Source organism: Xiphophorus couchianus, chromosome 18 (genome assembly GCF_001444195.1).
Source record: "Xiphophorus couchianus chromosome 18, X_couchianus-1.0, whole genome shotgun sequence".
Lineage (NCBI taxonomy): Eukaryota > Metazoa > Chordata > Actinopteri > Cyprinodontiformes > Poeciliidae > Xiphophorus > Xiphophorus couchianus.
The window spans coordinates 9,729,664-9,755,970 of record NC_040245.1 but is presented as its reverse complement, the minus strand read 5'-3'; the positions used below and the strand labels follow the sequence as shown (position 1 = coordinate 9,755,970).

Genomic DNA, 26,307 nt, shown 5'->3' with positions numbered 1-26,307 from the left:
GCCGTGCTAACAAAGACTTTCACAAAAATAAGATCCTAAAAACGCATTCAAATGCGAGCTGTGCTAACATTGATATTCACTACAATAAGATGCTAAAGACATATAAAAATGAAAACTCTGTATTTGTTTAAAATATGACTGAAATCAGAATCAGCTAAAATCTGAACTGACAGAATAAAACTTTACAAAACATGAAGTTTGGAAATCAGCTAAAATCCTGTGTGGTGCATCTCTGACACGGCAAAGTGTTAAGTCTCCAGAAGACCTTCACCTAACATTAAAAAAGATATGTTAGCCAAACACGAGAGTATTGCAAAGACCAATAACAATGTTTTCTTTATTTTTGAAATAATATCAGATGCAGCAAACAAATATATTTATTTTTCAATCCAAGGTGGCTATATTTGAATAATTACATTCAGCCAAAAAAGGAAGAAAGGTATTAAAAGAAAGAAGAAAAGAGACTGACATTTGGACAGAGGTGAGGAGTAAGGAGATGTGTTTGACTGTTGCAGATGGTGAAATGAATCCCTTGTAGTGTGAAAAACTACAATCATCTGAGGTCATCTTTCCATTTGGGTAGTGCCCACCTTACCCTCTCTGTTAGGGGACTCTAGTATGGCTTTGCTCTCTGAACTCTCTTGGCCTTCTCTACTGTAAGTCTTATTTTTGTACATTTCAGCCTGATGTGGGTCAAACACAGACCATGTATATCCCTCATTCACTTCCAGTTGCACTTTTTACTCACTTCTGATTGTGCTGGCCAGTTTTGACCCAATAATCGCTGATAGGGTGTGAGGAGAGTGGTCCCCTGGCCCATCTGCTTTGTTCTGAAATGGTAAGTAGGTTACAAGGTGATGGGGGGCCCTACCACCATGTGAATATTTATGCCGGCCTCCTGCTTCTCACTGTCTGACAGATGTTTTGATGTCTTTTTATAGCACTGGTTCCCTCAGCTGATGTCATACACACACAGTCACACATATAGTGAATCTGGAGCACTTCTCTCTAAGTATCCAATGTCACTGCTTGCCTGAAGCAACAAGCTAAAACTAATTTCCCAGGGACACTCTCACAAACAAGATGGAATATGTTAGGATAGAAAGACGTGTCTCAATGAAGGGAATCAAGGGTTTCCTGTTGTTCTGGGCCACAAAATCTCAAACACTTTTTATACAGAGAGACAAGTACGAAAACAAAAGTTGGTGTGGAGTTTTCTGGGACAGCTGACCTCAAAAGCTGCCACTTAGAAACTTGTGCTGGTGACGAGGGTCTGGGGAGAAAGCAGGGAGAGGAGAGAGCAGATGGATTGAAGGGGGAAAAGGAGAACAAAAAACAATAGAAAGGAGAGAGAGATACACGTCTCCTGAAGTTCAATCGTTTTTGTAATTGCAGGCTAATTGCCTTTCGGCAAAGGTAGCACTAAGACGCCCATCTATTTACGTAATAAACCTCCCTGTGGAGAAGGAAGGAGCAATTGACAGACAAAAAAAGAGCAGGAGCAAAGGACAGAAACAAAGAAAGGCGGAATGGAAGAAGGGAAAATGACAGGATGGTGATGGAAGGATGGAGAGGAAACACATTCATCAGGCTGTCTGGTGTATCAGCGGCACATCTTCTGCTTCTATCCATGTGAGGACAAACTGTTCTCTTGTTGATGATTGAACAGTCACAGTTCTCAGAAGTATGAGATTCATAGCACATACATGTAGATGTGAGAAACAGAGAAAGTCCAAGGTGCCCGTCTTTACTTGGAGAAGCCGCAAGGACATTCAGATAGACATGCAGAGAAAAGATGTGCACAAAAGATGCTCAGAGTGAGCTGATAAACAGGGGAGAAAAAGGGGGAAGGTTGTGAGACAATGGGACGGTCGCGTCACTGCGCTTGGACAAAAGCGTGACCTCGCTTCGCCAGCGTTGCCCGGCTTTTAATGTCAAGCAAAAGGACAGTGACGCAGATCGGCCCACTGCAAGCTCTCTGCAGGAGATACAACAGGATTTTCTGATGCCTCTGTTAACTGTGATCCCTGTTTGAGAGGATGGGAGTTGAACTGTGGTCTTAGAGACACTAAGGAGTATGTGAGGATAGTCATACAGTTTGAGAGGTCAAAGGTGATGTATGAAAGGCACAGCTTCAATGGTTCCCCCTGAGTTTTCACGGTTTTGCCTAACTCTTAATACTAGCATTTGATGTTTTCTGTAAATGAGGCAATGTCAAACCTTAGTTGTAATTTAACCCATTGAAACCAGAAAAAGTTAAGCCTCAAACAGGAGATGACCTACCCCAAAACACTGTTTTAAAGGGAATCACTGCATTGGAGGGGATTTGGAATTAATTGACTGTGCAAGCTGGGAGCGCTTGCTGACATCTTACGAGACACAGTCGGACACACAATTTCACAAAATCTCAAAATACAAACACACACATTGAGGCTTCTTTGAACTAAAAGCATAGAAGTGGGGATCAAGTCTGCGCTTGAATTATGTTGTACTGTAGAAAATGACGACTCACTCCAGGGTTTCTCTCGAACATGTGCACACATGCAGGGTGAGAGTGAAAGAGGAGTGGTGCTGGTACATTTAGGCATGGGCCGGTAGCAGGTTCTCAAATGATAACCTTGGTTTCACAGTGTCATGATGTTAAAACAAAGGATTTATACAAAGATAGCAAGATTGAACTACTGTGATTTAAATAAAAAAAGCAACAATCTATTCCTACCTATGGTAAAATAACAATGTTAGTATAGTTACTACTTCATTTTGATACAAGAGCACATTTATCAAATTTTAAATGATGTTAAATTATGTTTTCATGCCATCATTGGTGGGTAGCACTAACTAAAATTAGTTGCATTGACCCTAAAGCACTAATCATAAATATTAGTTCTGCCAACTCACTATATTATTGTAGAATTTAACATGAGCTAATGCTAATGTGTTAGAGCACTAACTTCAACCATATTGATACCATCATGTGTCAATGATATATCATATGTTACAATGTATTGCCCTCAAAATGGTGAAATTTATTGACCATTTTGAGGCTCAACAAATTTGACTCAGATTTGTTGGTCTGAAATAATTCAGACCTTTCACTCCTGGTTTCTGCTTTGTAGTTGCTGAGTATTGCTAATTCTGTTGCTGATTGACCACAGCAGGACTTCGGTCAGAAAATAGGGAGGACATGAGTTTACTGTAAAGCTACAGACTGTAGTTCTCCAGCGATTCACTCCAGGTACAGAATAGATGTCATCACAGGTGGAGGAATATGGAACAGCTACGTAAACAGTCTTCACCCACTTCAAAATAAGAATATGAATATAATCATTAACTACTTGAAGAATTTGTAACAGTCGATAACCAAAACTCGGATTTATTCAACTGAAAGTTTACAGAACAGCCAAATAAATTAGCACTTCATGATTTATCTGGAAAGATCTACAAAGGGGAAGCTAAGGGTACTAAATGTTTTCAAAGTTAACAAAAATGCTAAACAAACAAAATTAGCTTTCGAAATTTTTACTCGGTTTGAGAAATACTATCTCAAAGTACTTTAATAACGGACTTTAACCCATCCCAGAGAGTATCTCTATTTTAGAAATCAATGTAGTGTCTAAATAGTCCATAAAAAATCTAAGCTGTTAGTATCTGGTCTAAATACTAAATTCTAATAAGATGTTCATTTGTATGACGTTTTATCAAGGACTCTGAAGCACTTTATGGTGGTAAGCTACATTGTAGCCATAGCTACCATCGGGTCCTCTGACAACCACAAGTGGGCAAGGTGAGGAAAGTTTCCTGTCTAACAACACAATGACTGAAACAGAGGGAGCGGGATTTGAACCAGCAACTCAAATCACATTGTTGCACATTATTACTCCAAAATCTCAGTTTATAAATGGATAACTTTTATAAAGATTGAAGCAAATGAATGTCGCTGAATGTTTTTTTTGGCATTTTAATATGATTTATTAGATTTTTGTTGTGGACCTCACAGATTTTTTATTCAAATTTTAAACTTAGAGTACCTTTAAATTAGGCTGGTTTCCTTAGTCTAAACCTAGATAAAATATATTAAATCAGGGCTATTTATACACTTGAAATGTCTAAATGAGGTCTACGTTTATCTTCAACCTTTGTTGCTCTCTGGGGAAGATATAAAGGGAAACTAAGCCAACTTTGAAAGTGTAGCTTGGTAACTCATTTTAAACTTTAGGAGAAGTGTAGAAACTCTTAGCTGTTTTGAAAGTGTAACTTTTTGGTACCATCAACCAGCCCATGCCTATGTGCATGTGGGAATGAATGCATCCATGCTCTGGTTCAAAGGGATTTCCTGAGTTGTATGAAAGACACTTTCTCTCAGGTACATCAACATGGAGAGGACGAAGTAGGCTCTTAACGTGTCACATTACATGCCTTTTTGCAAGCATTATAGAAAGGGAGAGTACAGAATAAAAAGGCAAAGCTTTTCAAGAGTCAACATGAGAAGAAAAGATGAGTATTTAGAAGTTTTTAAATAAACAAAAAAACGAGCTCTTCATGAGGATAATGATAAATGGCAAAAAACCGTATCACAGTATCCTCTTTTGAAAAAAAAGTAAAATTTCACATTTGTATTGTTTTTTTTTCCCAGTAGACTATATCACACAGTGATAACAAAGAACAGGAGAAATCTACAGCCACATTAGCTTCGTGCAAAGACCACATACACTGGCACGCCGCATAGGCAAGGAGATCAAAGCAAGACAACGCATACAAAAATATAGAAAAATCTCCAAATGCAAGCCATCTCTGCACAGGAAAATAGGTTTCTGTCGCTTGTTGCCAAACATCCGTCGTTGAGGCGTCGCTTCAGGAACTCTCTCTCTTTGTGTTTCCTGTGTCCCTGCTGCGAGTTTTTATTTTTCAAGAGCAAAGTTCAGGTTTCCTCCACAGAAAACACCGGGGAACACTGAGCGGCTGTTCATCAATATGCCAGCTGTCCATCATGATGATGACATGAACAACAACTTGACTGATAGAAAACTAGTACATCAAAAGCATATCATTTCTGTCATATCATTTGGAACACATGATTATTTTTTAAAATACATACCATTTCCTGTCACTTTGAAGACATTCCAGCATTTGCTCATAATTGACAGTGACAGGGTTAAATAGTTTGGCATACTCAGCAAGCCATGCCCAGAACAATGCTATTTACTCTCTTGCAAAGGATGGGGGGAAAGAGGTTAGGAGATGAGGGATGGGGTGAGGACAGGTGCCAGGATGCAGTGTCAGCCTGCTCACTCACGAGAGAGGGAGAGATGGGCAGGGGTGATACAGCACAGCTGAGATTACAAAAACGTGCTCGAGCCCAGGTCAGCCCATTGATTTCAGCACTTGCAAAAAACATGCAGATATAAGTCAGAGGTTTGGATTCTCGGTCGATCCATCTGCCTGGAGCAGAGTCCTTTCACTGCACCGAAGAAGACGTAGCCGAAAAACTGTGGGCGTCATACCCGAGAGTTAGTCACTGACCGCGCCTAGTCCAGCCCTCACTGTTCTCGCACTGATGAAAAAGGATTGTTTGGACGCCTTCAAAACAAAAAGTGTTAATACGTGGAATGGAGACAAAGCACTTAACGGATGGAGAGGAGAGCTAAGATGCTGTGAGTGTAAGGCAAAGACAGTTGATTTACGCATCATTCAAAAGGTTCAAACTGTTCAGACACCATGACGAAGAGGGGAAGTTGTCACTGAAAATGAAGAAGCCCCTCCCCAAATACTGAGATGAGAAAAAAAGGAGTCATTGGTTGTTCGGCTCTTCTGCTCTGTCCTCCAGTTCCTCCTCTTCCTCTTCCTCGTCAAGGGAAACAACCCCTGAGGAGGCCACATCGGATACTCTCCTGTGTGGGTTGTAGTCAGGAGGGTAATCCACCCCCTGGCCCTCCACCTCCTTCTGGCACACAGTGCCTTCATAGTCCTTGCAGGGGGTGTCATCATCCTCACCAGGTGACAGATACGTTTCAGAGTAAGACATGGAGTAGCAAGGAGAATCCTGACCTCCGTAGGACCTGCTGCCCCGGCCGCCCCCACTCAAGCTGTGGAAGCCACAGTCTCCCCCACCAGGCCCACTATGTCCCACCCTCTGAAGTCGGGCCAGCAGCTCCTCCCCTCCGTGCAGCGCAGACAGAATCTTTGCAGCAAGTTCAGCTGCGTTGTTTTGCGCGTGATTACCACGATGAGTCCTCAGATCGCGGAGCAGCGGGTGTTGCTCGTCGAGGCTGCAGAGGCTGGAGCAGAGCGTGTCCGGAGAGCCCGCCGTGGGGGAGGGCTCTCTGCTGCCACCCCCCTCGCCGATACCTCCTCTGCTCTCAGAACAGGGCCTTTGCATGCCCAGGTGCTGGCAAAGCTGGCTGTGGATCAGGTCCTTCAAGTACGGCGGATAAGATGACAGTTCTAAAGAGAACAACACAAACTGTAAGCATGAAGTCTTGAAAGAACAACAACAATGATATAGTAAAGAGGAGGTAAAGCTAATACCTTTTTTGGGATGTTGAAATAAGAAATATGCATACCTATAAAACTACTCCCAGAGAAGACTTTACAGAGGGTCTCAAACTCTAGTCTTCAAGAGTCAGAGTCCTGCATCTTTTAGATGTGTCCCTTGTCCTATACACAGGAATTAAATGGTGAAGCTGCCTCATTAGCATGCAGTCAAGCTCTACTGACCCATGCTAATGAACTAATATTGGAGTCAGGTGTGCTGAGGCAGGGAAACATCTAAAAGGTGCAGCACCAGATCATGAGGACTGGAGTTTGAGACCATAAAATGCTGCAGCTTTTGGACAAATGTACCTTTGTTTTCTTTGTATCTCAGTATTCACGTAAGGATTTCATGGAGATAAAAATCTTAGAATCAAAACAAACCAGTATTAAGAAGAAGTGCTTTGCAAAAGTATTCATAACCTTTGAAATAGGAACAGGCCCATTATACTAAATCAAAATATATTTTATTTTAATGATAACACCTGGAGCCTTGAAAGGCAGCTGTGAAGTAAAACTGGAGCTTCAAGAGTATTAGCAACTTGGCTTATATTTCCTCAAGGGTCTATTGTCATCACACACAGGTCTGCATGTGTGAAATCCAACTAAATATGGTCTGCCAGAAGGTAAGAAGCTACTGGTGAATATATGAATGCTATTAACTGCAGTGCAGTGCATTGGCGGATGTGTGTAATGAAGATGAAAGCTCTGGTGCACACACTGCCGAGTGCCTTTATAACCCACTAACACACAATGCCCACACAGATGCTGCCTCTGCAGCAGAGGAAGTGATATTAAACTTGCAGGAGGGGTATCAAATTGCACAGACAAACAGAAAAATGTCAGGAGAGGATGAAAACTGGGGCACTGGGACAAAGAAAGACAAAGAGAGAGGGGGAAAGAAAAGACAGATGGATATGGGAGAGGGTGTCTAATTCAGCTTTGAATCAATGAGGTTTGATTTAGCTGCTGTGTGTGCGTGCGTGTGAGTGTATTTACCTGTGCTCTGTGTGGTGGGTTCACTGGCAGGCAGAAAGTCTTCATCATATGAGTCATCATTGGACTCATCGCCGTCCACAGAGGACCAGGCCCTCAGCTTAGCCTCGGCGATGGCAAACTGCTCTGCCACACCTGCAGACACACAAACGGCACACATGAGCTCGTACATGCACACAGGCAATTACACGGTTGGCATGGTAACAAGGAGGCTGCATTGTGCCTCGGTGCCTGACTGACAGATCTGTGTGAGGTGTGGTGCACAATGTGGCATTAGAGTGGACAAACGACAGCATTCCCAACACAGTCGAGGTTTGTCAGCCGTCACCTGGCTGGTGCAGTTAAGATGGATGTCGCTTGGTGTTTAGTTGTGCTCTGTCACTTTGAGACTGTGAGCTGGAGGAGGTACAGAGGAGAAGTGCCAACTCAATTTGTGAGGGAAACATTAGTGAAAAAAGCTAGATTTGTGTGTTTCTAGTTTATATAAAGGTTTCATCTCTTGAATCCTTTCTAGAAAGCATTAAAAGTCACATCCAATACAAAATCATAAGGCAGAGGAGTGAGGAGCGTGAGACACTTTTACTTGTTCCTACAATTCCAAAGCATTTAAACCAACCTAATAAAACAAAGTCATCAGTTGAAAAGGACATCAATGTCAATACTCCTACAGTCCCAGATTGGTCTGAACATTTCATTAGTCTTTAGATTAGAATTAAACATCAGCTATAAAGGCCAGATTAAATAGGTCAACTCTTTATTTTTGTTCCTAGAGAATCTCTGTCACTTAAACTAGGCTGATAAATCTATCAGTTTAATGACTGCAGGTTTTAAAGGAAGAGCGTCCATCACCAAAGGATCTGGTTCTGTTAGGGCATAACATTTACAATTTACAAGCACAAGCATGCTATAGAAGTGAAAAGCCAAGACATGATGCATGTTTGTCGGGGTGAGTGTGGCCGTGTGCGGGTGTGTGTGTATGTGTATTTATTTTTTGTGTAACTATGGCTCCCATGAATAGCCTTTAAGATCTGAATGACCTATCTTCTCCAATCAGGGCAGCTGCCAGTCAGAGACAGGAAGTCACTCACTTGTTTCCTTAATGTCACCCTGCTCCCCCTCCTTCTTCCTACCTGCTCTGTATTCGCCCCTGTTCTCCTCCATGTCATGCCTTCCTTCCAATCGTCTCTCTCAATAAAATTCTCCATCGAATCAGCTGGCTCTCCTTGATTCCTCATGTTCTCTCTTTTTCTCCTCCCAGCAGTCTTTCAGCCCTGTCGCTTTCCCCTCGTTTTGATTTTCCTCTCCTTGGTCTTCATTTCTTTATGTCTCCCTGTCGTTCTCTTCAGCTCAGTGCTCAGTATTCATGCGACGTTTCCCACAGGGAGAGAGATCGATGCTCCCATTCATCCCTCACTGTGGCTGGACCCTGAACCCTCCTCACAAACAGCAGCACATCCTCCTACAGACGGAGCTGAGCTGTGCAGGTTGAGCTTTAGATCTAGAATGAAGCCATTCACATGCAGCTAACGTTCATTTTAATGTAACCAATGCACAACCAATACAAGGAATTTAATACTTAAGACTGGGTGCCCACATGAATCACACATTTTGCACTTTGATGTGTGCAACTCTTACATGATGAAATGTAGGAGGTGTTCTGCATTGATACTGTTTTTAATCTTGGTGTGTGAAGGAGTGTGTTTTCAACCCTATTCAGTTGTGACACATTGTGTTCACAGGATGATATCCCAGCTTTCTTGGACTCAAATGTTTGGGAGAATAGTGGCAACCCCAGGGAGGTTAGCTGTTTTCAGCCAATCATTTTCCTGATCTGAAGATTTTAAGATGGAGGACCAGCAGTGTGGTGAACCTGCCGATATCACATTATCAGCATCTTGTTGTCGTCAGAGATAAAGCATTTTTTTGAGAACCAACACTGACATGATTGATAGTTGAAATAAAAAGATAAACCATTTTTAGCTCAGACAGGAATACCAAAATTATTTACAATATTATTACCAAATGTCACAAAATGAGAGAGAGAACTACTCAGAGAGATTCCCATTACTTCTTAAATATTTGGTCTACGAAATTGTTTGACTAGTATTTAGATTATCAACAAGTCTTACGCATCATATGTTTATGGTAAACATAATATTGTCATTCAATTGATCACTGTCTATTTTTGCAGCATTTGGAAAATTGTTGCTTTTCTAGTTTATTTAAACGCAATTTGGTTACGTTGTACATTTTTAATTGTATATGCAGATACCATGATACCATAAAACTGGTATTATTACTCAGTATGCTATACAATATCCCACGAGCAGTTGCCTGGCTGTGTCAGTCACTGCATAACTGTCTCTTTCATTCATCTCTTCATTCATACAAAGTGTAGAGTAGAAGTATTTGTCTCAGTATTTCAGCAGAACATCACCGCCTGCATATTCAGTTCCCTAGTTGCCTCCTACACAGACACTCACAAACAGTATACCGGAGTGTGTTCTGGCTCACTCACACACATGCACGCCCCCGCACACAAGCACACCAAACACTTACTTATCACATTTTTGCACATGCTGACTTTATTCTGTAACTTGAACACAAATGTTCACTCACCGTCACGCCATTGGTGGATTGCAACTTGACAAAAATAATAAGAGTCAGCACAACTGGCAGCAACTCAATGAAGTGGGCACCACTGATGATGCAAAGTGAAGAGATGACTCTGTGCAGTTTCCATGCAAACATAACACCTGAGCATGAAGAGTATTGGTGTCATTTTCTGCACAAATCATGATACTCAGGATATGACTTCATAAAAAGAATTGGGCGGCCCAGTTCAAACTACGTCACAGAATCAACCACATTTAAACTCTTTTAAGAACCTTAGATCAGTTACAGCAAGATTTACTTTTCCTTTGGGATTAATAAAGTATTTTTCAATTAAAATTAATAGAATTGAACCTATTGGCCAGGTAAAGAACCCTCAAAAATAAATTTCTATTTTACTGCAGCAGCAGAAAATATTGAAAATCCACCTTGTAACATTTGTACTTGAAAGTTTTTATGTGAACTGGTGCTGCACAGGTCAATTTGATAATGTATTGCAAATTCTTTCATTAAAGAAGTGCTGTCATTAGTAAACCTTTGTTAAGTATTTCTTTATTATTATCACAGCCAGCAACTGATACACATAACAATTCATTTAAAATGAATGAAGAACATTGACCCTAACCCTAAAGAATTACTTAAAGTTCTACTTCATTGTCTTTTTAATTGATCAGAGTATACTTAGCCAATTTATGGCCTATTTCCCAGTGGTATCCTGATTTAGTTTTAGATACCAGGATATTTTCAATAAAAACTTAGGAGTTAAGTAAAAATATTTCATTGCTGTTTCTTTCAGCAGGAAAGTGATAAAAAACAAATGTCTAAATCAATAGAAATGTTTTGCCACGTATAAAATCAAGCTTTCTCCATGGTCATCTTTGCCCTTAGACATCAATACTACAGAAAACCTGTGAGTTGAGCTGAAGTGATGAGAGCATAACAGAGGAAACTTGAGTCAGGATTGTCAAGAAAGATTGTGAAGAACAGTCAAAGAGCCTGAAATGGCATCGAAGAAACGTGCATCTAAGTGCGTAGTGGTGCCAATAATTGGACCACCAGTCATTTTATTGAGCAATTATGACTTAAGATGGGATTTTTCACCTCCTACTGATCAAATACACTTAAATTAATAGCTAGATTTTGAGATTACACTTTTCATACCGTACATCTTTACCAAAACGGTAATAAAAGTTCTTACATCTCAATGAGTGGAGAATAATAATAATAGTTTATTAATGTGTTAAGAGAGGTGTCTAAAGGAGCAGAGATGTCCTGTGAATGCTCATACCCTTCTCTGTTCTGCCTTCACAGAACAGAGAAGGCATAGGGGAAAATTGCTCAGTCACGGCAGCACTAGCTAGGGGCAAAACCTTACTGTGCAAATTAACCTTGAGAGTCTGCATTGCAGGGACAGAGCAAAAAAACGGATAGAGAGCAGACGGCAAGTGAAAACGACTGAAAAAGAGGTGTTACAGAGGGCAAAAAGAAGCATTACAAGGAGGGACAGTGTGGGTAGAAGAGCACAAAGATGAAATAATGAACAGAAATGGCAGGAGGGATGAAAGAAAAGTCAGAGACGAGGTTAGTTGGTAGCAGAAAGAAAGGGGTTTTTAAATGAAAATATTGCTTATTTTGTCAAGATATAGTTTTCAATTAAAATGCAATTAGTTTTGATTTATTAATTAATAACAGATCCTGCAATTAACTTGAATAAAATTCTTAACTGAGTCTCACCACTAAATTTCTACGTGTGTTGTACATGTCATAGACTTGAGTTCTTTCAGATATGGTACTTAACTACATATTTATTAAACATATCTCCACATAATTGTTAAGAGAACCATAGCATCGTTATGGCCACCAAGAGTTCATTTTTTGTAAATAACTCTTCCATATGCTCATGCAACTTATGACTTGGAGTGGAGTGCAAAAAGACATCCATCAAATAGTGAACGTAAAGATTACCAGCAGCAAAGCGTGCCTCTTGCTCTCCCTCAGTGAGATCAGAATAAGAGTTGAAGTCTGACTCCAGAGCTGCCGGAGTGTCTATGGGCTTGCACCATCCCTTCCACTCTATCAGATGGGCTACTCTGCCCTGCGCCATGGCTGTAGGCTTCGTCACATGGTCCTTGACCACCTGTGAAATACCTGCAGGACACATATATCAGGAGTTATTCTAAACCAGGTCCAGTACGTGCATGCAGAGTACCTTTTACTGTATTATAGCAAGTTGTTTTTATGAACCGTTGCACTTACCATGCAGAGAAGATCGAGCTAGAGCAGCAATCTCTTGAATGGTAAGAGCTCTTCTTGATTTTGGTAGCATTTCAACGGTGTCATCAACATTCACCTGAAATGAAGAGAAATAAATGAGTGGGTCTTGAACTCACTCAGGAGCTCAGCAGAAATGTGAGCCACATCTCAATACATCCTGCTTTGACTCAGAGGAAAAACCTCTGCTGCCTGGTTGGTGCAAATTAGAATCCTGTTGTTAAAGTAGCAGGCATACTTTAATGTTCTTTTAAAAACTCAGGGATTTTCTTCACCATCCACAAATACACACACTTTCACACACACATAATCTTGATAAGTCACAGGCAGTGTGTGAGAAACCAATTTGCACAAGCAGGGACACATTCCTGCTTACTTGTATTGCTTTGTGAATGCAGTTCTTTGCTATGACATTCACACCACTTGTATATTTACACATTTTATAAGAGTGGAATGTGACACAGTTATGCGATCCATGAACACAAAGTAATAAATCCTGCCATCATTATAAAGCAATACCTGTCAGCTTAGCTAGAGTATCTAGAAATCTCAAGTGGATTTGAGTCTGGACTTTGACTGGACCATTCTAACACACTAATGCACATTAATTAAGATTATTGCATTGTAGCTTGAGCTGCATTGTCTTGCAATTACCTCCATCCATCTCCCTATTAATTCTGATTGTAGAAAAGAACCGTCAGAGCAAGATTCTGCCACCACCACATTTCAGTGTTAGTTTTCCACTATTTTAATGTAGAGCAAAAAGTAATAGTCCAATCTAACCAGAAATCTAACCATCATCCTCTACATATTTTCTGTGCTGCCTGTGATCATGGCAGAAGGCTTGCCACTCTTCCATGAAGGCTAGATTGACCATTGTCTTCTTGCCTGTCTGCTGTGTGCCTTGGTCTTCATGGTGCTGTTTGTTCTCTAACAAAAGGTGGACTCCATTTACTAATTAGATGACTTCTCATGTACGCTAGTTGCACTGGATTCTGTTTAGATGCATAAGAGCGGAGTGGACTGAATAAAAAGAAATTTAATATAAGAGCTTAATATGAAAAACATGTTGAAAACATCAAGAGATATACTTAAATGTATCATTTTATATAATTTGATGTGAAACCGCAAATATTCATCAATGGATTGAAGCCATTGATGTCACATGTTTTCTTAGATTGTAGACTAATTAGCAAACCTGCAGTTAGTTAAGGTAATAGTGATCATCCTTCTTGGATTACAAATTGTTGTTATACAGATACACACGTGAAAGGCAAGCAAAACATAAAAGGGGCCCGCGGTTCCATAGATTGGTTTATTTTTGCACACTATCCACAACCTGCGCCATCCATGCAAACTGATTGGAACTAAATGGGCCTGGCGATTAAAACGGCATAAAAGAAAGGATACAGCTTAGCATCCAAACATTGTCTCACAAAGAATTCAAGATTAGCAGACAGGAGACAAAAGACTGATGCCATCCATCACTCCTGCCAGGCCTTGAGCTCTGTAAAGTCAAACCACAGAAGGAGTATCGGGTGTTGACAAGTTTCTTTGTCTGCTAACTCTTTATGGACGCACCTGTCCTCACGTGAGGGATGGACACATCAACAGTCAAAAGCCTTTTTCTAAGCGGACTCTTCCATGTCATTAATGTGGGTCAATGCAGTCAGGCAAAGTGAATGATGTGACGGCTACATGGAAGAATATTTCCACAAGCAGTAACCGTGTTTATTTGTGGCGGCTTTTTCTGCAGGGGGCAGAAAAATCTGAAGCTGGAAAGTCAAAAGGAAGGTAAGAAGGTTGAAAGCAGCAAGGAAAGAAAATAGGAAGTATCAAGGGGGAAACAAGAAAGAAAAGAAGGTTAGAATACTTAGACAGTGGAAAAGTGAATAAAGTCTGGAAATCTAAATAACTTTCTGAATCTGGAAAACACTAATCTGACCCTCCTGGAATTCTATAGATTATAATATAGAAACCCTGCTGAACCAGGTGTCTGAGTTTATTTGAAAGAAACATTCCTCAACTACTAAACTCCTCACAGAGTTAACTTTAAAACTGTTGAATCACTCTGACGTTAAATCCTATTTCCCCCATTCTCATTAATAGTCACTGCCGACTGCACAGCGCATTTCATTTGCAGACACAAGACACAAATATTTAACTCAGGTCATCAAAGGCGGCACCCTGTCTTTGACCTTTCAATTCCTCCTAATAAAAACACAACAGTGGCCTGAATAACAAACAACTAGCAAAGTGCTCTTAAAGAAAACCCCTACACCATTAATGGGGATCCCAAGCTTGAGATTGTATCGCCTGCTGCCCAGAGGCGGGATAATCCTCTTGTGCTGCAGAGCAGCTCGCACATCTGAGGGGAAGATAATCTGGAGGAGACGTGACACGTAGCCGGGAGGAGTTGGGGATGATATATTCTGCTTGGTCTTTTCTGAAAATTAAGGCTGTGCTACTTAATGTTGTGTACCCTTAACAGAGTATATTTCATTTGTTTTCAAGGTGTACCGCTGAAAAAAACAACAACATTTTCACTGCGTTGTAGGTGGTATTGATGAAAACCTGCTGTTTTTTTCTGGCATTCGCATCAACATTTTTCATCCCTTTTGTTTTTACAACAGAGCAAGACAAGATAAAGACCACAGAACATAATTGGAAACAAGTATCTCACAGTATGCAGGAAAACTGTGATCTATTTGAAGTTTTATATACACATGAAGGAGTATATAGATGTATGAATTATTTAAGGTGAGCAGAACCCTGAGCTTGTGGGTCATCTTTCTTTGGCTGACTCTGCTCTTCCTTCGATTCCCTCCCACCTCTGCTTCTCCCACTGCCCTACTGAACTGCAGAGCAACCAGACAGGGAAACACATGGGCTGCACTCAGCAGACACAGTGCTACAATAGGACAAATGCAGTGCATCTATTCACATTGAATTCTCATATTAATAATTAGATATGGTGGAAATGAAACTGAATGTAATATTTAAAAAAATAACAAAAGATCAATTTCAAAGAAAATATTGTTTTTTGTGTCTAGGTTCTTTTCAGTGGACATAAAAAATTTTAATTCCATTTTTTATGTCCAAATGAGTAACTGAGTAAGTTGTCGTCATCCTTTTTTCGTGAGAAATAAAAAAGCATCATTGCACAAATATTGATTGAAATGGTTAGTATTGGAGTTAATAATCAGATACAAAAATGTTTTGGGGGAATTTTTTGGTTTCTGACACTATTGCATGATTAAACTCTCCCAGGGTCAAATTGACCCAAGAACATTATTGCTGTACCTCAGAAACGAACATAACAGGAGGGTTTAGCCACTATTCACAATTACAGAGTCTTTGCAAGATGACTATTCATCAGAAATCTATAAATCCCTAAAAGCCCATAGTAACTTTAGAGGAGCTACAAAGAGCTACAGATCAGGTGGAAGAATCTACAGAAAGGTTAAATATTAGTCTGACAGTCCACAGGCCATGAAGGGGACACAAAACTGAAAAACATTTAACTTTTTGGCAAAAATGCAAAGCACTATAGGAAAAACTAACACTGCACATCGCTGTGAACATTCTCACTGTGAAACACAGAGGTGGCTTTGTTATGTTTTGAGGTTTCTTTCAGCATGATGTCACAAATGTTATTGTGACAGACAATAACAATTGGTTATTGTCTGTCACAATAACAAATTTTGCTGGATGATAGATTGCCCTGGTAATTACTGTGATGATTGATTATATTGTTATTTGAGACCATTTTCAAGTAATAGCTGGCTAATGGCATAATTGCTTATTGCAACAGGCTTATTTGTAATCAGGCAAAATATGAAAAAGTTCTTGGGATATGGAAAGTCTTTGTGGAAGACTTGGTGCTTTACAGAAAAAGAATAAATTCTCTATGTGGCTTTCACATAAATAACTTATTATGCAGTAAACAATTAACAGTTTGGATAGGGACTGAAAAGAAGGAGATTGTCTTTTTTTATTTTAATTATTTTCCCAAGTTCTGCAGCTTTAATTAGTAAAACATTCTCTTGCTTTCTATTCAGCAAACATCAACTGTGAGAAACAACAATGCTTCTTTATCCAGAGGCCCTTTCTCCTGCTGTAGGGAACCACTATTTAGAAGCCATTTGCCAAACTATCTGAGAAGGAGAGCCACAAATGCCCGCATGCAGATATCTGTTTCAAGCTGTGGAAAATAATGGGAGGATCTTTATTCTCCATCGGCACAGCACATTTCTAGCATTCTCTCCGTTTTTCTCTCCCTCTCAAACCCTCCCCCCTTCTCTTAACTTTCCCACAATTGGAACATTTCTATGGCAACCAGTCACCATGGAACAATTCCTCTCTGCATGCATGTGTGGCTGATGTGCTGATGACGTCGCAGACTCGAAACATCGGCGGATGACCGACCGCTACAGCTGCTGCCGCTGCTCTCTGTGAGATCAGAGATCCTGGGAGGAGACGTGCATTGTGTAGGAAACAATCAGCCGTCAGAATGCATCGTTACATCAAAGACGCAGCATGTTTGTCTAGGATTCAGGGAAATGGGAGGCATTACAGAGGGTCACCGCTGTGATGCAGGGAGCTCAGCAGTCTAGCCAACCCCTCTTTCACGGAGGCCAGCATTCAATAGCATATCTCCTCCCCTTTCCAGAAGGAGGCAGAGGCTGGATGTATGTTCCTAATGGATCACTTAAACATTACTAATCATTGCCTGGCTGGCTCGCCGCACTACGTCAGACTCACAGATGGTGTGCAAAGATAAAAGGAGCAGGTGGAGACATGATCATTTATACAATCATCATCATCTCTGTGCCGGTGATATGCAGTCGTCTATGATCTACCGCATTCAATTGAAGAGATGTAGAACTGTGGGGTGAAATGTCCCCAGGATTGCTGATGAAATCATACCGTTTATGTACATTGTTGGGATTTACTGATTTCTTTTACCAACGTAAATATTTCAAATAGTCAAACAAACTTTGGGTCAAAGATTTTGTTTATTAACGGTAAAAAAGCAATTCAAAACAAACTGACCCATATGAAAAAGTAATCGCTCTCCTAAATCTACTGGTTGAGCCATCATTGGTAGAAACAACTCCCATTTAGTGTTTGCGATCACTGGCAGTGAAAAGTTTCACTGTGAAAAGTTTCGACCCACTCCTCTGCAGAATTGTGAGAATTCATCCCCAAGGTTTTGGGGAAACTTGTTAATTATCCTCGTTTATTTTAATACAAAATCATGGATGCTAAGCTTTAATGAGAGTAAGGCCTGCAGTGCTTCAAAGCTTCTTGTTCTTGGGAGCTGCTGGAGAAGTTGTCAAGATGAACTCCTGGGAAAGTTTACCATTGTCACGTGTTTACACCATTTTTTAGTAGCAGCTCTCACTGGAGTCCCAAAAGCTTAGAAACAGCTTTGGGACTCTTTCCAGGCTAATAAAATATCAATCAGGGCAGTGGAGCAGACCACATACCTCCTAAGCACAACTCAAGTTAAAGTCACTATTGTGACAAGGAAAGCTACATCACACTTAAATCTTCATATTAAAAAATAATTGTTAATTATGCTAGATGGAAAATAAATAACTAGGAATCAACTGGTTCATGTTAATGAAAAGCAATAAAAGGGAAAGTGAACCCGAGGCTAAGATGCATTTTCAAAACTTGGATGGCTTCGTTAATAAGGTAATTATTCAATTTGGAAGGTTGGGAAAATAATTTCCCCCTTCATACAGAGAGACTCTCATCTTTGCTTACAGCCATCTGGAGTAGAATATAATAAACTATATAGCAAATAGTCTTCAAATCTGATAGTCTTTGCCGTTCAAATGTATTCACACCCCAATTTGTTTTATATTTCGTATTTAATGGGATTTTAGAACAAGAAAAGAAAACATGGAAGAAGGAGTTTTGGTCTAATTAGACAATAATTACACTTTATGGCCTACTTGCAAAATTTTGAGTGAGGGAAAACTAAAACTGCAAATCAACAATGGACACACACCATCCTTACATTCAAACATGGACAGCATTTCCTCTGCAGAGACAGAGTTTATAAGAAGGTGGATGGAGACAAAGAGAGAAAATCTAAAGCTGTAAAACAAATGTTTCTACAAATTGTTGACTGGGAAGGAAGGTCATGTTTTAGATGAAGATTCGTCAATATTGTGGAAAGCCAATGTATGGGTTTTTTTTCCACTTCACAAATATGCATTATTTTTTTGTGGCTCTATCAATTTATAAAATCAACAAAATACATCTGCAGTGTCATAGTGAAACTAGTTAGCTTGAATTAGCTGCCCTTGTCAAGATTCTGTAGAATCACACTAAATGTAAAGTTTTACTTTGATTAAAGAGAGAACTCAGGGCACCTCGCTGAAGTCCAGAGCACCCAGAGGTGCACCGAGTATCAGTCTGCGTGCCATGCAGGTCCGCGTGTTCCCCAGGAGCCTGACATCGGACATGGAGTTGGACGCGCTCCAGTCCACGCGCATCGAACCATCAACCGCCACTGTCAGGAGGAAGAGAGCCACGTGAAGGTAACAGCAAGCACGTGGTTTAAAACTCATAGTGGCTCTGGACTTCATTCTCACTCCAAAACCTAATAAAGGTCTACATTTGAGGATTGGCATAGCATTTAAAAGTATTCACAGGGTTCATAGTTGACAGGTTTTTTTTTTTTTTTTTTTTTTAAATTGGAGCAAGAATCAGCCATCCATGAGTTTTAAGCTAACCATATGTACTGTTTTAGAAAAATGCTTTAAACTCCATGCCTCCATCAGGAATTCAGGGCAGTCAAGGCAATGGCCAAAATGTAGCCTGATGGTGTCTTATCTCACTACAGTCTCACTGCAGTCCCTCCAAAGCAAACCATTCACCAACTACTTGACACGATTGGGGATAAAACATTTTGTTTCAATCAGCTATTGTCTGTTTAAATGAGGAATCGGATTGGGTATTGAAAAGATATCAGTAAATTGTATCATTTTTACACTGTAGACACATGCAAAACCTCTTCAAGTTGGCTCTTTTAGAAAACTCTTCATGTGGCTCTGAAATGTAGCATTCTGTATGTGTAGCTGGTCATAAGTTGAAGTACGCTTATTATTGCAGCTTGTCTAGTAGAGACTGTGGGCTGTGTAGTGAGATAATTTGCTGAGGGGTGACTTCCATGCACCTTTTAAACCATGCTGTTCATGCGTTGAGCACCTTAACTTTTTCTTCTTTATAATCAAAAGGTTTTTTAAAAGTGGAAGTGTTCTGAAGTAAATACTTGTCTGCTATAAGCAATATGACAGACTATTTCAAAAGGAAAAGGAGCTTCTACTGAAAACTTCACATAGTCTTCACTGAAAATATCCAAAGCATCCTTTTGACCTTTAGGAGCACACATTTCTTGTTAGTCCAATTCTTCCTGCAAACATCACATAACAACCAACAGGTTTAAAACATCACTTTAATTAGAGCTGGCTACATGAGTCAGTCTCATCTCAACACAATCCACAGTAGACCTATGAGTGCTGATCCACTGCACACTAAGAATCGACTTTCCCATCCGCTGAGCGTTTCAGCACCTGGAGAGCTCCCATAGGCCACATGCTCACGCTGCCTCCGGCCTCCACGCTCACCCTCATCAAATCAGATTTGGAAAAAAACGAGATTAGGAGAGGTGGGCCTCTAAATGTCAATGCCTAGCTTTCCTTTCCAGCCCTCTGCAGGAAGCCGTTTCTGGTTACTGTCTGTGAAAAGAAGAACTCGCTCCATTAGCCACCAGCACCCATCTCAAACACTGATGACTGATTGCTCAGCCAATCCCTGCACCCCCCTCTGCTGTCTGGTCAAAGACTTGCCATTTAGCTCCATCAGCTCAGGTTGCCCACCTGGAGGATTCAATATGTGCTATTTAACTGGGTGTGATGAGATCAGTTGCCTAGGATGTATTGTGTTGAATCTAAGCCATCCTAATGAAAGTAATTGTGATGAGTGAGAGATGCTCACGTGTATTCTACAGCAGTTTCCAAAACGTGGCGGTCACTGGTGATAGCACTTACCCCTTTACAGACACAGATACATTTACTAGTAAGAATCTATAAGAGGGTTGATATAAATTTCTTTTTATAATCTAGCACCAAAATATTTATGGAGAAAAACAGCTTTCAATTTAAGCAGTGCAGAAATCACTGATTTTGACAAACTCACCCATTTCTCATCTCTAAAAATATCCTTAAAATAAGTGGAACTGAAGCATTTTTAATTTCTTCTTTTAAGCAGGTTCTACTAACTGATGTGTGACTGATGCATTTTAGCCACTGGCTGCTGGCTGGACAACTGCTTATATTCATCTTGTCACCATGGACTGTCAGCACAGTGCTAAGCAAAGTAAACAAACCTCAACAGCTGCAGCAAAAATGGCATCCCAGGGTCTCCATAACAACCATCACATAGTGTCTACATGAAAACCAGTTGCACAAGAGGACATTTTCTGTCTTACCATCATAAACATGTTTACGTTTGTTAAACTCCACTCTTTACTAGTAAACTGATCCAAACATAGAGCCAAATGGACAGAGAAATGGTTCACCAGACACAAAGTCAACATTCTTCCTTGGCCAAAGCAGTCTGAAGACTCAAATCCTACAGAAAACCTGTGGGGGGAGCTAGTGGGCAGGAACTGTAATAGAGAACTCAGGGCTCTGGAAGAAAGATGTGCAAAGCTGAATGGCTAAATATCCATATTCTATCCAGATAACAAAAAGGTATTGACAACGAACTGCTAATTATGTATCAACTGAGACTTGATTAAAAATATTTTTTAATAGTGGATTTGTTCCTGCAACTTAATTTAATGTAATCAAATCTAATTTATAATTTTCTAATTTTTTATTTTGAGGATTTGCCTCTGCAATAAACAGTGAATGTATTTTAAGGATTTCCCCACATCGTTAAAGAGACCAAACACTTTGAATCTGTGCCTTCTATGTTGTCACAATGGCAGCAGGCAGGCTGTATGAAAGATGCACAAATTTATCACGAATCTCCTCCAGTATTACTCCGATATTCCGCCAGAACAAGGATGTGCTTTAAGCAGCTCCCGGGGCTGTGGATCATTGATCTGAATAAATCGAAGGGACCGTGCGGTATTTTGATCAAACGGGCCTCCAACTAAAATGGACACATTTGTAAATAACCTCGTTCTTCTGACTGACGTTTGCAGCTGTGATGTAAAATTAGTCGTCTTGATTTTGATGTCAGTTGAGCTCCTGGCGCTGAGAGGCGCCTCTTCTTTACGTGTAGTTTCTGTTGTCGTGGAAACCGCAGGAAGGGAGACCTCGACTCGGCCGTGACGCCATCTCCTCCTCTTTTTCTATGTTTTTTCCCTCCTGTCTTTTGCACGTTTTGGCTATCAACCCCACTGGGTGTAGCTATAAGGCGGTAGAGTGATCCTATCACACATGCAGAGCAGCAAACAGGTGGCTGCTGTCCGCTCCCAGGCTGCATTGAGACGTGAGAGCGCCGGAGCTGCTGCTCGGTCTGGGTTTCTGACACTGATGGACACGTCCTTACGCACTCCGTGACAAGGAGACGCGAAGAAAGGGTGTCACAATCTCCATCATGGGTGTGATCAGTTTGGTTTAAAAGGTTGTAGGCAATTAAAGGTCGCAGGAAAATTAGAGCGAAAACAACGTCTGTGTTTATTATGAGATAGGAGCAATGGATCGATGATATGGGTCGAGTCTGATGTTTCTTTTCACGCGTGGAAGACAGGCGTTACAGTCTGGGTCTGGGTGACACAGACAAAGGTCCGCGGAGAAACTGAGAGCAAACTGGGGGCTTGTCTCCTGGCAACCTTCAAACCAGTAGCTGCATAAATTATGACACAATTATGATATTTTAAAGGTACTTAACTTAAACTCCGTTTCTAGTCATATAAAAGTCTCCGAGGATTTTGCGTCAACGCAGGAGCAAAGAAAGAAGAAGAAGCGTGGTCCTACCTTGAAGCTAAACTGGGTCAGCGCGGTCAGAACCATGGTGTCAGGATGCGCCTTTCACGAGCCTAACAGCCGTTTAAACAGTGCATCCATCCATGGTGTCAGCAGCTCCTCAGTGTGTATGCTTCTCACTAGCGTGCTCCCCTAACAGCGTCTCGCAACTCTCGCAGCATCGCGATGCTTAGGCTGCAGAATCCCAGCCCCTCGATGCTCACCCATGCACCGCAACCGTAAAAGCGCAAACCCTCTTCACACACACGCACACACGCCCACGCACCCTCACACACACCCACACACACACACACCCACACACCCACATACGCATACACCAAGTTAGCACACACATGGAAATACGCGTTTAAACTACAGAATAAAGTCTAATCCATACACGGTGTTTTACGGTACAAGAGTTGTTTTGGTGTCACTGAAGCCGAAAACCGCAATTGGACAACCGGTATAAATAAAAGGTAAATTAAATGATAAATAAATAAACAGAGAGGTAAATTTCAAATGTTTATTCTAAGCTTTGGTTTATTGTTTGTGAAAACTCCGAACATTTTACCATTTCAAAAGACCAGTTAAAATGTGTTTTTAAATTCAGAAATGTTATGTTTCAAGACGGGAAAGACAGTTGTCCAGCAGACAGCCAATGACATCCTCCACAATGAGTGTAATCAACAAAACATCCGTTTTTAAGAGGCTGGTTCTTCATATTGTGCTGTATCCAAACACATTAATGGAAAGTTGAGTGGAAGAAAAAGTGTAGTACCAACAAGAGCGAGCACAATCCTCCGGTGTGGAATGCAACTAGAGTAAGAGCTTCAAGAGATAACCATGACATATTCAGGACCATGACTGTTACATTCTTTGTGTTATGCCACTTCTGAAGAAAAAAAACAACTTGACAATCGCTTTGAGACCCCAACTCATATTAATCATTTGTATAAATCAAAAGCAGCAAAAGTAATATCATAAAATGTTTGGCCACAAAGATCAATAAACATTTTTATTTACTTTTTTGTTACATTTAGATGTGATAGTGGTGCCACCAAGGGAAACCCTGGAGGGTGCAATGGCCACTGCCCGTCTGCTAGTGGTAAAGGCTATGTTTTATTTCCCCCAAGTTTCCCATTTCAACGATCAATAGAAATATTTGTTCAACTTATACATTTGTCCTTTTTTTCCACCGTCACGGTACCCTAACAGGGGTGCCGGTGTTCCACCCAAAACTCTGCTGCAACCTAATCCAGGTTGTATGAGCCGAACTAATATCCTGCTAAGCACTAAAGTCTTTTGGTTTGACCTCATATCTTCAAGAGTTGACTGATTCGCTTGACCATATCAGCCTTTCCAAGTTCTGGTTTAGTGTTGATTGTTATTGGTGTGTATGTGACTCAGCACAGCTGGAATGTGTGTGCGCCTTTGCTGAAAAAGCATGCGCCCAAAATCCACATGTGTATAGCCGCTGCGTCGAGTTAGGATGCAGCAAAAATAAATGCAAAAAAAAGAAAACGAAAAGATAAAACAGACTTCCTCCATCGTGCTTTTTTTAATAGGAGAGCAAGTTAAAGCACTTCTTACCAACAGGCGCTTTGGAGCTGATGCAGCCCATTCTCGTTGCTGCATGTAGACACCCCCCCCCCTTTAGAAGCGTAATCTATTACATTTCTTCCCGCAATCATCCACGTGTAAAGAGACGCAGAGCGTACCTCGCAGATGGAAAGCCTCCGTCCCTGTCCTCCGCTGGGTTCCGCCGCTGTGCTCACACCGCCGGACTGAAGCCTGTCAGACTGGAGGGGGGTCTGGCCATCACTTCTGCTCAGCGCTGCAGCTTGTTTCTTCTAAATCCATACACACAAAGTTTTCTGCGGCTCTTCAAAAACCTCTCGTCTCCCTTTGGATCTCAGTCCTGCGTCAGCATCCGCAAGGTTCAGCACCACAGCGGAGGGACAGCGCTCTTCTCTGCGGGCAGCAGTTAAGGTTTCTGCCCCGACCTGAGAGCTGCAGTGCTGTGTTTTTGTGCGTGCGCGCGCGCGCGTGTTCGCCGGATGTTTCTGGGGTTTTCTCCCCACTCTCCTTTACTCTCTGTCTAGTCCACGCCACATTTTGGGCATGGGTCCACTGTCTCTGGTCAGGGAGTGAAGAGTCGACACGTTGATAGAAAAACAATCCATGCTTATCCGGCTCTTATACCGCTTGCGCCGACTTTCCGCCCCCTGAATGTGCTTTTTTCTTGCTGTATAGGAGCGGAATGAGACGGGATTGGCTGGAGTCACATGAGGGCGGAGTTGTGCGTGCACGCAGAGGAGGAGCTGGTTCTTCATTTAGGATTGCATTTCCTGTCCGTGTTTACACCAGCTGACATCATGACAAAAGAGGGCTGTGTTTCAGCAACTCTGATGTAGATAAGAGGAAAGCAGATGTCATCAAATCCAGACACTGATCATTTCTACATTGAGATCAACAGACTTTAAGAGATTGACTTTTCTTGTCAATCTCTAATATTCCTTTACAAGCTCACGTTTTTTTGAGCCCCTGTTGGGCAGGGAGGCAATGTGATGAACCACAAGCAAGCAAAGTGAGCATGAGCCGCATGCGAGCAATGTAGAACACCACAACCCCATTTCATGGCCCATATGCTCTCATTATGTATTAACTAGGCTCATTACAACATAAAACTCCTCTCTACAAGGCAGAAGTGTATGTTGCTGCATGTTTTGGTATCGATCTGATACCAAGTAAATACAGGACCAGAATCTGATACTAATACTGATACTGATACTGATACCAATACTTTTATTAGTTAAATTTGATACATCATTAAACTTTTGAGCTTTAGATTTTTTGGTGGTTTTCTCTTTGAATCATTTTTGTTGAGCCTATGACAGAATTTAGACAAAGTTTAGGTGCCTATGATATACTTTAACAGTAATATGAAGAACAGAAGCAACATAAAAACGCAACAAATTTGTGTGCATTTTTCTTTTAAAATAAAGCGCACAAAAAATAAGCTTAGAGCAAGTCAAAGTTGAATCTTTTTACAGTTAGATTTGAGAAACTACAATACACAAACATTCAAGATGGTACCTGAAACTAAACAATTGATCTTCCCACGCTATCGATCCAATAACAATTCTGGCGTGGTGTCGATATTGTCAATATTTTTGATCGATTTGTCCACCTCTACAATAAGGTACTCTGCAACGATGTTTGATGTTACAACCACAAAACTCAGTTTGTTTGATTGAGATATTTAGTTTAAAAACACTGCAGTTTCATGTAGTTCTGAACGTTTTGAACAAAACCATTGTAGCAGTAGCTGTATGTTTAGAGTTGAATTGTTGCTTAATGGATTAGCTGGGAGGGCTGCAGCTTGAAATAAGTCGTCACATTTAATTTGGCCTTCTTTTTTTCCCTTCTTCCTTCTCCTCCTCACTTCTTCAGCCATTGTCTTTCCACGGACGAAGGGAGGAAATAAACAACTTGCTCAGAAGTTTCAGCATATCCACTCGTCTGACAGCTTCAACCGTTTTTTTTTCGAAGAGACTTCTTTGAGTGGTGTACACAATGCGAGCTATGATGCTATTTAAATCTGTATGGTTGATTTATAAATATGTATATTTATAAATCAACTTAAGTCTTCTTTTGCGTCTACATCATGATGCTGCCACCACCTCTTTCGCAGTAGCGTTGGTGTTGGTGTAAATGTCCTCTCAACTTTCTCCTTGACCTGTGTGTGTTTTTCTCTTTTCAATCTCCATCATGCTGTTTGTTCTCTAAAGAACTTCTGAACCCATCACAGTATTGCTATATTTATACTGACATTAAATCACACACAGGTGGAACCTGCTTACTAATAAGTTAACACAGAACAGTAAAAGATATTAAATAT

At 40.8% G+C, this 26,307-nt stretch overlaps 2 protein-coding genes across 3 annotated transcripts in view; both read right to left on the bottom strand.

Annotated features, from left to right (window-relative positions):
* hspb12 (heat shock protein, alpha-crystallin-related, b12) overlaps nt 1-22,680 on the bottom strand; it is a 30,905-nt gene extending 8,225 nt beyond the window's left edge. The window contains exon 1 of the mRNA XM_028045734.1: nt 22,419-22,680. Coding sequence (XP_027901535.1) covers nt 22,419-22,454 — 36 coding nt within the window. The 5' untranslated portion in view covers nt 22,455-22,680. The remainder of the gene's footprint in view (nt 1-22,418) is intronic.
* On the bottom strand, nt 318-24,621 carry fam131ab (family with sequence similarity 131 member Ab). Of its 2 annotated transcripts, XM_028045732.1 has the most exons (6): nt 24,125-24,621; nt 18,798-18,937; nt 12,394-12,487; nt 12,103-12,285; nt 7,528-7,659; nt 318-6,441 (listed from the first exon to the last, which is right to left on the bottom strand). In XM_028045732.1, exons 2-6 carry the CDS (start codon nt 18,918-18,920, stop codon nt 5,789-5,791), a joined length of 1,185 nt encoding a protein of 394 aa, XP_027901533.1. In that variant the 5' UTR covers nt 18,921-18,937; nt 24,125-24,621; the 3' UTR covers nt 318-5,788. The 2 variants fall into 2 exon arrangements, with proteins under 2 accessions (XP_027901533.1, XP_027901534.1); XM_028045733.1 differs by lacking the exon at nt 18,798-18,937 and having other exon boundaries at nt 24,125-24,620.
* Nucleotides 24,622-26,307: the final 1,686 nt, after the last annotated feature.

Bases quoted from the DNA above. Each gene is read 5' to 3' on its own strand.
- fam131ab (XM_028045732.1), bottom strand. From the start codon at position 18,920: ATGCGCGTGGACTGGAGCGCGTCCAACTCCATGTCCGATGTCAGGCTC. The intron at 12,488-18,797 runs GTGCCCTGAGTT...TCTTCATTTCAG, and splicing joins GTGCTCTGGACTTCAGCGAG to GTGAATGTTGATGACACCGT. The intron at 12,286-12,393 runs GTAAGTGCAACG...TGTGTCCTGCAG, and splicing joins AGCTCGATCTTCTCTGCATG to GTATTTCACAGGTGGTCAAG.